General features: G+C 44.8%; 1 protein-coding gene across 4 annotated transcripts in view; it reads left to right on the forward strand.

The window, feature by feature from the left end:
- The window catches only part of PPP2R2D (protein phosphatase 2 regulatory subunit Bdelta), a 47,532-nt gene that overhangs the window by 3,980 nt on the left and 31,158 nt on the right, over window positions 1–12,394 (forward strand). Inside the window, exon 1 of one of the 4 annotated variants that reach the window (XM_083364764.1) lies at window positions 10,693–10,796. The exons of the other annotated variants lie outside the window; for them this stretch is intronic. Within the exon in view, the coding sequence (XP_083220890.1) occupies window positions 10,769–10,796 (28 nt within the window). The 5' untranslated portion in view covers window positions 10,693–10,768. Of the gene's footprint in view, window positions 1–10,692; window positions 10,797–12,394 lie in introns of those variants that run through there. 4 annotated transcript variants of the gene reach the window in all.

Consider the following 12,394-nt stretch of genomic DNA (forward strand, 5'->3'; position numbering starts at 1 on the left):
AAGTCAATGGGGAAGCCAGATTCACTTAACAACTGGATTACTAACTTACCAACTGCAGTGTGGCAAGAAAGCTCATAAAATGCGGCAAAATTCACTTAACAACTATCTCACTTAACAATAGAAATTTTGGGCTCAATTGTGGTTGTAAGTCAAGGATTACCTGTACAGAATTTTTTGTTAAAAATTGAAATGTTGATTCATTGGGGCTTCATAAGGAAGGTATGTTTGGTTCCATGCATGATATATTCATAAACGGTTACAGTTTCGTCTTGTTTTCTGTTACTTAAGCCAATATAAGAAATCCTGCAAGAAGTATATTATTTTCAGCATGAGAACCATAGATATGAAAAATGACATTACAATGCAAGTATTCTGTTTAAGAACCAGGATTTTTAAGATCAAGTACATCACATCGTGACTATTCAAGGTTAAATTATATATGGATGTTTATGAAATTACTCTCATTATGTTTCTTTCCGATTGGTGGATCACATCCTAAGCTTCCTTACTCATACTGAAATACTGTGCATCTTAAAGGAGCTTAAGTAATAATGTTAAACTGAAGTTAATATTGGGCCATAGAAATGTAAAAACATTATGCATGTTCAGTCTGCAGTAAATTCAAATGAGTTCAAAGTGAAATTACAATAAGAATATAGAATATTACCCTTAGAAAATATAAACTTCTAGTGTTTTAAAGCAATTCTTTACAAAATAGTTTATTAACTTTATTAACTTTTTCATGAAATATTATTTCTGCTAAATAGCCTACAGTGCTATCTCTGCCATAAATGCATGGTATATTGCAAATTGCCAGCTTGCTAAGTCTTGCTCTAGTCATAGAAAGTATTATGTACATTTAATTGGATTCAGTTATTTACGTGTATGTAGTTTTCCAAGAATGCAATCTTCCATCTGTATTAAGTTTTGAATTTTTTTAATTTGTCTTTCCCATAAAGTCAGTTTGCATCTGTGTGTATCTGATTCAAACTCCATGTAGATGTTCTACTAGTGTGGGAGAGAGAGGACAGTGACCACAAAGGCAGGTTTCAGGATGTCTTCCAGGATTATTTTGGTTCTGCCAAACTAAGACAGATTGCCTTCTTGCTGTTCTATTATTTGAAGGCATGCAACAATTGTTAGTGCAGAGAAGTCCTGTTGTATCCTATACCAGGGATTCTCAGACTGTTACTCCAACAGGTCAAAAGCAACTTAGAAGTCAGAATGTTCATTACCTGTTCAGACTTGTGCAGGTAAAGTTCAAGCGCTGTTAAAACTCCCTTTGGGCTTTGCCTTTGCAATTCAGCTACATGTTTGCCCAACAAGAACAGGAACAAGTTTTGACAGTGCTCCTTTGCCAGGGCAAGCAAAGCAAGAGCATTGTCAAAAAGTCACTTTGATCTTTGGCTGTCATTTTGTTTGTGCAAGCCTGCAAGGAACAGTTGTTTTTTCAGAGTATGATAATCATATGGTGTATAGACTAAAATTTTAAAAATATTTTTGCCCAATACCAATATGATCAATGCTTTCATTTATTGAGATGGTCAAAACTCACTTTCCATTTTAGGGAATTGCAGAGCTGCAGAGTTTTAAGAACCATTGCCCTATATACACTAATGACGCTATATTGTGACCTGCAGGTGGAATGAGAATGGTGGCTGTGCCAGTGTACATATGTTAGTAAATAATGGCCACATGTTCATGTTTGTATCTTATGTATTGTGAAAATATTGTTTTAACATAATCCATAAACCTTCCTGTCACGTATGGAACTATCATTTTGATAAATATACAGGATAACATAGTAAGATATTTTAGTCAGCTCAGTTATGTGCCCATTCCTCTGTCACTTTACATTCTATAAATGTAAAGCTTGCTTTTGTATATCTACCAATAGAAAGGAAAGATGCAACTTATTCTAAGCAAACAACAGGTCTAATAATTATATATCATCTTTTATATAAAAATGTCCCAGTATAAAATATACTGCTTAAAAAAATAAAGGGAACACAAGATAAGACATCCTACTATTAAATACAGTACATTGTGTTGTTTAAGTGATCCCTTTATTTTTTTTAGCAGTATACAGTGGGACAAAAAAGTATTTAGTCAGCCACCAATTGTGCAAGTTCTCCCACTTAAAAAGATGAGAGAGGCCTGTAATTTTCATCATAGGTATACCTCAACTATGAGAGACAAAATGGGGGGAAAGAATCCAGGAAATCACATTGTAGGATTTCTAACAAATTTATTTGCAAATTATGGTGGAAAATAAATATTTGGTCAATAACAAAAGTTCATCTCAATACTTTGTTATATACCCTTTGTTGGCAATGACAGAGGTCAAACGTTTTCTGTAAGTCTTCACAAGGTTTGCACACACTGTTGCTGGTATTTTGGCCCATTCCTCCATGCAGATCTCCTCTAGAGCAGTGATGTTTTGGGGCTGTCACTGGACAACACGGACTTTCAACTCCCTCCAAAGGTTTTCTATGGGGTTAAGATCTGGAGACTGGCTAGGCCACTCCAGGACCTTGAAATTGCTTCTTACGAAGCCACTCCTTCGTTGCCCAGGCAGTGTGTTTGGGATCATTGTCATGCTGAAAGACCCAGCCACGTTTCATCTTTAATGCCCTTGCTGATGGGAGGAGATTTTCACTCAAAATCTCACGATACATGGCCCCATTCATTCTTTCCTTTACACGGATCAGTCGTCCTGGTTCCTTTGCAGAAAAACAGCCCCAAAGCATGATATTTCCACCCCCATGCTTCCACACACATGCTTCTTTGGATGCAACTCAGCATTCTTTCTCCTCCAAACACGACGAGTTGAGTTTTTACCAAAAAGTTCTACTTTGGTTTCATCTGACCATATGACATTCTCCCAGTCCTGTTCTGGATCATCCAAATGCTCTCTGGCAAACTTCAGATGGGCCCGGACATGTACTGGCTTAAGCAGGGGGACACGTCTGGCACTGCAGGATTTGAGTCCCTGGTGGCGTAGTGTGTTACTGATGGTAGCCTTTGTTACTTTGGTCCCAGCTCTCTGCAGGTCATTCACTAGGTCCCCCCTGTGTGGTTCTGGGATTTTTGCTCACTGTTCTTGTGATCATTTTGACCCCACGGGGTGAGATCTTGCATGGAGCCCCAGAACGAGGGAATTATCAGTGGTCTTGTATGTCTTCCATTTTCTAATAATTGCTCCCACAGTTGATTTCTTCACACCAAGCTGCTTGCCTATTGCAAATTCAGTCTTCCCAGCATGGTGCAGGTCTACAATTTTGTTTCTGGTGTCCTTCGAAGGTCTTTGGTCTTGGCCATGGTGGAGTTTGGAGTGTGACTGTTTGAGGTTGTGGACTGGTGTCTTTTATACTGATAACAAGTTCAACCAGGTGCCATTCATACAGGTAACGAGTGGAGGACAGAGGAGCCTCTTGAAGAAGAAGTTACAGGTCTGTGAGAGCCAGAAATCTTGCTTGTTTGTATATACTTGAGTATAAGCCGAATTTTTCAGCCCACTTTTTGGGCTGAAAAACTCCACTTCGGCTTATACTCCAGTGAACAAAAAAAAAAGAACTGTCCCTTCGTTCGGAACAGGGACAGGCGGCAGAGGGCCGACCTTTTTCCTTCCGTGTGCGGAGCGAAGCGCTTCGACTGCGTCGTGGAAGCGCCACCCGAGAGTCTTTCGGATGGCGGATCCAGTCCCGCCACGGGCGCTGAGTTTGAAGAGAGGCTGGGCCTCCCGCTGCATCAGCCGAGAAGTGGAGTTGCCGGTCCTCGTACTTTCTAAAAGCAGCGGGTGCAGATGCGCTGCTGAAATGTTCAAAATCCAACTTTTCTGCTTTTTGAAACGCACCACCGGCCGCTCCGTCCAGAAGCCCAGATTCGGGAGGGCTGCTTGGCTTCCACTTGAGCCCATCTATGTCCGCGAGCCCCCCCCCCACTACCCCTAGACCTCAGCCTGGGTCCCCTGTCCGACCCGGAGGAGTATTTTTTTAAAAAAACTTCCATCGGGATTTGTCCCTGGAGTTTAAATCCTTGCAGTCCGAAGCAAGAGAGAAAGCCACGACCTCCTCCTGCGGGAGATTCTCTGCCGGCTCCGAAGAGCTCGACCACCAACGCCGGGGCGGCAGAGGCTTGCAGGGCTGGCAGAGGTGGCGGCAGTCCAGCGTTGTTTCTCCCCCTCGTGCGTGTGTTTGTGTGTGTGTGTGTGTGTGTGTCAGACCCGCAGGAATGGCTAGTAAAGGTGGCGGCAGTCCGGCATTTGCGTTTCTCTGTGTGTCAAGCCCCGTGGGCTCGACACACAGGAAGGGGGGGAATGCCAGAATGCCGCTTCCCTACCAGCCATTCCCGTGGGTCTGACACACACACACACGCACGCACGAGGGGGAGAAACGCTGGACTGCCGCCACCTCTGCCAGCCCTGCAAGCCTGTGCGGCAGAGGCTTGCAGGGCTGGCAGAGGTGGCGGCAGTCCAGCGTTGTTTCTCCCCCGTGTGTGTGTGTGTGTGTGTGTGTGTGTGTGTGTGTGTGAGAGAGAGACCCGCAGGAATGGCTAGTAAAGGTGGCGGCAGTCCGGCATTTGTGTTTCTCTGTGTGTCAAGCCCCGTGGGCCCGACACACAGGAGGGGGGGGGAACGCCGCTTCCTTACCAGCCATTCCCGCGGGTCTGACACACGCACGCATGCATGAGGGGGGGAAACGCCGGACTGCCGCCACCTCTACCAGCCGTTCCCGCAGGTCTCACACACACACACACACACACACACACGCACGAGGAGGGAAACAACGCTTGACTGCCGCCTCCCTAGCAGACCTTCCCTGCGGGATGTGCTGCCAGGAAGCCTGGCAGCCTGATGAGCGGACCCTGCAAACCGCGGCTGAGCCAGCTCCGGGATTCTGCCAGAGTCAACGGCTCGTCGTGGCACAGAATATAGATATGTTGCTAAGAAGGGGCCAAGCTTATACTTATACTCGGCTTATACTCGAGTCAATAACTTTTCCCAGTTTTTTGGGTAAAATTAGGGGTCTCGGCTTATACTCGAGTCGGCTTATACTCAAGTATATACGGTACTTATTTTACCGAGGAATGTACGAATTAATTCATTAGAAATCCTACAATGTGATTTCCTGGATTCTTTCCCCCCATTTTGTCTCTCATAGTTGAGGTATACCTATGATGAAAATTACAGGCCTCTCTCATCTTTTTAAGTGGGAGAACTTGCACAATTGGTGGCTGACTAAATACTTTTTTGTCCCACTATATTCAGACCAAGAAATCTCAGTCCTTTGCTAACACAAGTTCTATAGTTTATAGTTTATAAAAATTATGCATCTTCTATTCCATTATAAAGAGGTTTTCCAACTTCTTGTCAATCCATTATCTAGTTTACAATCCAGCAAATTTTTAATGCTGAAGGCTACATTTGCTCCCTCCACATACTCGTAGAGAAGGGTTGCTGCGTGCATTCTAGTACAATGTCGGGATGGGGGTGGTTAGGTGCTTTGGGGAATGGATTGTATGGATTGTCTGCCCATGTTTTGAACAGAAATGACTTACTAGTAAGACATTGTTCATTCTAAGCATTATATTTTCCTCTGGACAAACAAGCATCTAGGAAAAGCTGCTTTTGTTTCTCAAGCTGCAGAATAATTGAATGCTTTGGGGAGGGAATTTTTATTTTGCCACATACCTTGCTCATCTAGGGCCTACTTATCTAATGTATTAATTGATTTCAACATACACATTCAAAATAGATTTTATTGTATGTCACTGTAAGTACCAATAGCTGGGTGTGTTTTTTTAAGTACCTATTGTGCTGTCTCACACACTTAACTTTATCTGAAATTAAAAATTCTAATAATTAAATTAAAATGCTCTAAAGTGCCATCTCAGGAATGCCCCTGGGTCCTATATAAACCCCCAAGCAGACTGATAAAAAATAAAACAAAGTGTGCTTACTTGCCAGGAAAGACATAGATAAAACTGTTTGAAAGTATCCTATGAATTTAGGGAAAGATGTCAGGGAGTAAGTTAAACTCTGCTTTCTGGTGATTTTACATATTGTACTTAGTTACCACCATCATGCAGGTGTTAACCGCCTTGTGAATATGTCACTCCTATAATAATCTTGATATGACAGTATTCTCAATATTTCCTCAATATTTCAAGTGTGCCCACAAGCCCAAGCAGCTTATCCATCTGCAATTTAGGACATAGCAATTGAAAACTGATGACTAGGCAGCCTGCACATTATTTTATACTGATAAATAAAAGATTGCTAATTATTTAGGGTATGAATCTCTCAGACTCACAGAATAACAATAAAAACAGTACATAACATCAGTAAAAACCATCAACAGTAATAAAATATCCTCTGCGAAGCTAAGCAGCCACAATGTTAAAACATTTGCAAGAAATGATAAAAAATAAGGCTAGTACCGATGGCCTAAGCCAGGGGTCGGCAACCTAAAAAAGAAAAAGAGCCACTGGGAACCGGTTCCATCACAAATTAAAAAAAGAGGGAGCCGCGTGCGTGAGTCCATGCACGCGCATGCGCAAAAAGGTTTTTTGCGCATGCGCGGACGCACACGGCTGCCATTTTTTAAAAAATGAGATGGAACCGGTTCCCGGTTGCCCGATGGCGACGGCCCGTCTGCAAAGCTGCCGCTTTCGGCAGCTTTGCAGACGGGCCGTGGCAGCTTCCTCAAAGAGCGGCGCCCCTGCCCATTCCGAGAGGTGCGCGCGCACCTCTCCGAACGACCGGAGGTGCGCGCGTACCTCCGCGCGAATGGGCAGCGGTGCCGCTCTTTCAGGAAGCCCGCCGCGGCCCGTCTGTGAAGCTGCCGAAAGCGGCAGCTTAGCAGACGGGCCGCGGAAGCTTCCGCAAAGAGCGGCGCCCCTGCCCATTCCGAGAGGTGCGCGCGCACCTCTCCGAACGACCGAAGGTGCGCGCGTACCTCCGTGCGAAGGGGCAGCGGCGCCGCTCTTTGAGGAAGCTGCCGCGGCCCGTCTGCTAAGCTGCCGCTTTCGGCAGCTTCACAGACGGGCCGCGGCGGGCTTCCTGAAAGAGCGGCACCGCTGCCCATTCGCGCGGAGGTACGCGCGCACCTTCGGTCGTTCGGAGAGGTGCGCGCGCACCTCTCGGAATGGGCAGGGGCGCCGCTCTTTGCGGAAGCTGCCGCGGCCCGTCTGCTAAGCTGCCGCTTTCGGCAGCTTCACAGACGGGCCGCGGCAGCTTCCTCAAAGAGCGGCACCGCTGCCCATTCGCGCGGAGGTACGCGCGCACCTCTCCAAAGGTTTGGGGAGGTGCGCGCGCACCTCCGCCCATTCGGGGAGGTGCGCGTGCACCTCTCCAAACGGGCGGTGCCACTCTCCATTTGGAGAGGTGCGCGCGCACCACTGCCCGTTGGAAGAGGTGCGCGCGCACCGGGCGGCTGGGAGCCGCATGCGGCTCCGGAGCCGCAGGTTGCCGACCTGTGGCCTAAGCTATTTACTATTCAGCATAGTGGTAGGTGTTCCATTTAAACGGAAGAGGGGAAGAAAGGGAAGAAGATTTGGACTAAAAGATAGCACTGAGGCACTGATCATAGCAGCACAAGAACAGGTACTAAGTACCAGATCCATAGAAGCAGAGTTCTACCACATTAGTCTGAGCCAAGATGCAGACTGCAGGCCTCGGAGACAGTCCAACGCATGGTGGCAGGGTGTAAGATGCAGGCAGGAGCCACATATACTAAAAGATACAACCAAGTAGCTGGCATTGTTCATAGGAACATCTGCACAGAATATGTGCTAGATCCTTCTGCGTCAGATAGGAGGTCCCATAGAAGGTTGTGGAGAATAAGAAAGCTAAGATCCTGTGGAACTTCCAGGTACAGGCAGACAAGTAGGTACAGCCAGGCATTGTAGCAGTTGACGACCAAAATATAGTGTGGGTGCTAGATGTAGCAGTGCCAAATGATGGCAACATCAGGAAGAAGGGGTAAGAGAAATTGGAGGAGTAGCAGAGCCTGAAGGAGGAAGTGGAAAAGATGTGAAAAATTAAGACCAAAGTGGTCCCAGTGATGATAGGAGCACTTGGATCTGTGGCTCCTAAGCTGGAAGAGCGGCTCCAACGGATCCCGGAAACAACATCAGAGCACTGTTCAGAAGAGTGCAGTGCTAGGAACAGCTAATCCCAGGCCTCTGGTAGAGCACTGGTCCCCAGCCTTTCTGGCTTGGTGGCCCGGTGGTGGGGGAAGAGGGGATAGTTCCTTGTGAGTGGTAGGTGGGCACTCATGAGCACGTGTAGCTCCATTGATGTGAGTGGTAGGCACACATGCCCACCGCTTGCATGGGGGGAGCCTTGTGCAGGAGCGCAAGGTGGCTGCTGCTCGTGGGAGGGAAGCTCCATGTGCAAGAAGCCACCACTCTCACAAGGAAAGCTTCGTGTGTACTCACGTGCTTGCCTACTGCCTGTACAGCCCGGTTCCGAGCAGGCCACAGTCCCAGGGGGGTTGGGAATCCTGTGATAGAGGGCCCAAAATTGAGGAAGTCCACACACAAATGCATTTTAAAAACTTCACTTAAGGCAGGGGTGTCAAACTGCCGGCCCACGGGCCGGACTTGTCAGCCAGAAGCCACACCCACCCCATAGCCAGCAATGATGAAAAGGATCCGATATGTTGCGCAACGTCATGTGACATTGCGAGTTTGACATGCCTGACTTAAGGGATTTACACAGATGGCAATGAAATAGATAACAGACATTCAACAGTGTTGAATTGTTTTCATTGAGAATGATGCATTAAGAGAAGATGTATGCTATCTTCAATTCTCTTCAAATTTCTACAGAAATCCTTAGGGTGTGACTCCAAGAGCAGCCCATCCCTTGATTACTGCCCTGTTCCCAACACCACTGTAATGTTATTACCTGCCTCTACGCTTCTGTTGCTAGCCCTCTCCAACCTATAGTATCCCTCATCCAGATGAAAGGGCTCCCCGCCATCCTAATAGGTCAGTTTTCTTTGGGCCCTTCAACTACCAGTTAGTGCCCAAGCCTTCTTCATCCATCTAACAAAAGCCACACTATTATCAGCACCACTGTCTTACCAGGTCTCCCCATAGTGGACATACAGATTCATAATAGTAAAGTTGGAAGGGACCTTGGAGGTCATCTAGTCCAACCCCCTCAGGCTCAGGCATATAAAATATAAAAAAATATTTTAAAAATTGATATAAAATCAAGTAATTTTCAGGGAAACTAGGGGAAGCTTCAGTCTCCTTTCCGCCTTTTACTGGTACCATCCCAGAGAATTCCAGACCAGCAATACTATCCATCAAAGTCTAAACTGGGCATAAATCATAAATTCACTGTTTTCATCTTCATCTCTTGCTTACAAAGTTAATAAAAGTATCCTATGAAATGGTAAGGTATCAATTTGGCATTTCAGATTATTTAAGGTTATTAAATATTACAGTTAAAAGGATAAAAACCAATACAAGCTAAAAGGTAAAGTATGTTAGTTTTTAATTGAAATTAAATTAAATCTTTAATTGAAATATTTGGTTCTTTTTGGTTTCCTCTGTGAACCTTCCAAGTCCCTTTAGGGTTTTTTTTAGAATTCAACACAGCAGTGTTTTCTCACACAAAAGAATTTTTACAATTAATTTCCAAACCTTATTTCATATCCATTTAGACCTTTGATCCATTTATAAACTTTCCAAACACAATGTTGTAAATCACCCTTTGGCTGTTTATTCCAGAAAAAGAAATTTATAAGTCCTTACACTTGTATTTACAACTTTTTTTTTTGGCCAAAGATTGACAAAGGCTCACCTAGTTTTTTTCAGACTTACTTGTCAATCCAAAGGTTGTTAATACTGTGTTCCCCTGAAAGTGAGACCTACCCTGAAAATAAGCCCTAGCTTGATTTTTAGGGTGAGCCTAAGCCCCAGTTTTGGGCCGAGGCGCACACCTAAAAATCAAGCTAGAGTGGGAAGGATTGAGCTTACCATTGCAGCCAGGCCTCCCATGGATCGACACTTGCCTGGCCGGCCCACTTCTTTTGTGGCCAAAAGAGCAGCTCTATTCTCAGTCGCAGAGTGAAGCTGCTTCTTTGGCCACAGAAGAAGTGGGCTGGCTGGGCAGGACTGTCTGTTCCGCCACCATGAGGTGACTAGAAAAGACACCCCCCCCCGAAAATAAGACCCAGTGCCTCTTTTGGAGCCCTCCCCCCAAAAAAAGACTAGGTCTTATTTCCAGGGGAACACGGTAGCTGAAATCATTTAAGTAATCTCCAAAAGTAATTAGTGAAGGAAATGGGTTGAACCCAGTGTCCTTTTTAAAGGTGCCAACCACGATTTCAGGGAGATGGTTTTTCCCTAATCTCTTAAGATTTCTAAACCTGCCGAGGACTACTGTTTGGTGGTCTCTTCACGAGGACCAACTGCCTGGAGCACTTGTGGGTGATCACAAGCCTTCTCCTTGTCTGGAAAGGAATTACGAAGCGCCATTCTACTCTTTCATTCTGCCACAAATCAGCTCTGCTTTTAGCCAAGCCTTCTCCAGTTTACCATTTCTCCGCTGCAAGTTCAGCATCTCAGATTATTCATAGAATAAATCTTAAATATAAGCAAACTCAGTAAACTCAACAAGAAGATTGCGCGTTACCTAGTTTGGTAGTGAAAGGTCTGCAAGAAAACAACCAAGCCCAGAGAGCACCGAGGACTCCACAAATTGAAAAGAACTGTATTTGAAGAGCATACAGATAGTCCACAATTAAAAATGATAATTGGAACTAGAATTTCCATTGGTAAGTGATGCAGTCATAAAGCATGGCAATACATCATCACATCGCTTAGCAACCACAGTCTTAGTAGTAGTGCCCATTGTTGCTATTAACCAAATTCTGCCAGTTGTTAGTCTTCTGAAGCTTCCAAATCCTACTATTTACAGGCATTTCTTAGGCTTTCCAAAGCATTTTGAGAACGGTGTACAGTTTGGAAATGGTGGGCGTAGCCTTCTTGCAAAATTTTAGAAGGCCTCAGAAATCTTAGGAAATGTCGCGAAAACGAAGGGATGTCCTTCAGGAGAAGGGCGGTATACAAATAAAATTTAATAATAATAATAATAATAATAATAATAATAATAATAATAATAATAATAATAATAATAATAATAATAATAATAATATTTGGAGAACAATGTGAACAGCCTTGAGAAGAACAGCTAACATGGCCAGCAGTTGGCTCACTTAGGGCCAGGCGGGGGGCACCTTATCAGTGCGATGAAGACAGTCAAGGTCAGCTGGGCATAGCAGGGCCTGTGATGTTGCAGGGCAGCTGGAGCTTTACACTGTATCACCACACAGGTGATAGTGTGTGGTGGCACTGAGGCAGACGTTGAGGTCTGGGAGCCATGGCAAGCGGCTGACACTGCTGAAGATCCTGGGCCTCTTGTTGAGCACCACTGCCGCTGAAGAGAGCCAGTAAGCAGGGCACCAAAAGGGGTGGGTGGGTAGGTGTAGCCAGTTGAAGCGGTTGTAAGTGCAAGCAGGCTGCCAAGCACCCAAATTTTGAGCATGTGATCATGAGGGCCCTGCAACTGCCCTGTAATGGTAGGGTGTCAGTGCCATTTGTTAAGCACCGTAACTTCAAATGGTCACTAAATGATTGTTAAGCCAGGACTACCTGGTGATTAGTTTGCCATTTGGGAACTACCTATTTTCCTTGACTGATCTAAATAGTAGCGGCTCACTGGGTTTTGTCTATAGGTAGTTTGCATAGCCTGCAATTCCTTGAGTATGTCAGGACCCACCTCAATCCACATCTTAGGAAATAAGAACTCTTGGATGCAAGTTTAGTCCAAAAGGAAAATGTTTACTAGGATGGAATCGATTGTGGCAATACAAGACGGAATCTAACAAAGTTACATTTCAATCCTATATAAAGCATTCCCATTTCAGCCCCTCCCCTCATCCATTTGGTCAGGTTCTCATCATTTGCTTAGGTGTCAGGCCCTTCCATGGGAAAGGGAACTCTCCTTGGTTTTATGGTTATTGCTTTCCTTTTCAGTTGTAAATAAAGATGCAATCCAGATCTGTCTGTCCCCCTCCCTCCCCCAGTTCAAACGTTCCCTGTTGTTTGAAGATCGCCTAAAGTCTATCCTCTCCCCCCCCCTCGGAGAGATGGCAGAATCCCCAGAATAAGCACATTGTTCTACCTATACAATTATGAAATGTGATATAAATGGATTCTGACAGAGTACTTAACGATACAGTTTAAAAATATATTTCGTAAACCATGTTTCCTAATTATAACCTACTTTTGGTCTAATTTAGAAATGATTTGAAGATATTTAATAATAAAAGTAATATAAACAGTGGTATCTTTAGTACTATATCTAATGATT

The sequence above is a fragment of the Vipera ursinii genome (assembly GCF_947247035.1).
Source record: "Vipera ursinii genome assembly, chromosome: 5".
NCBI classification, from domain to species: Eukaryota; Metazoa; Chordata; class Lepidosauria; order Squamata; family Viperidae; genus Vipera; species Vipera ursinii.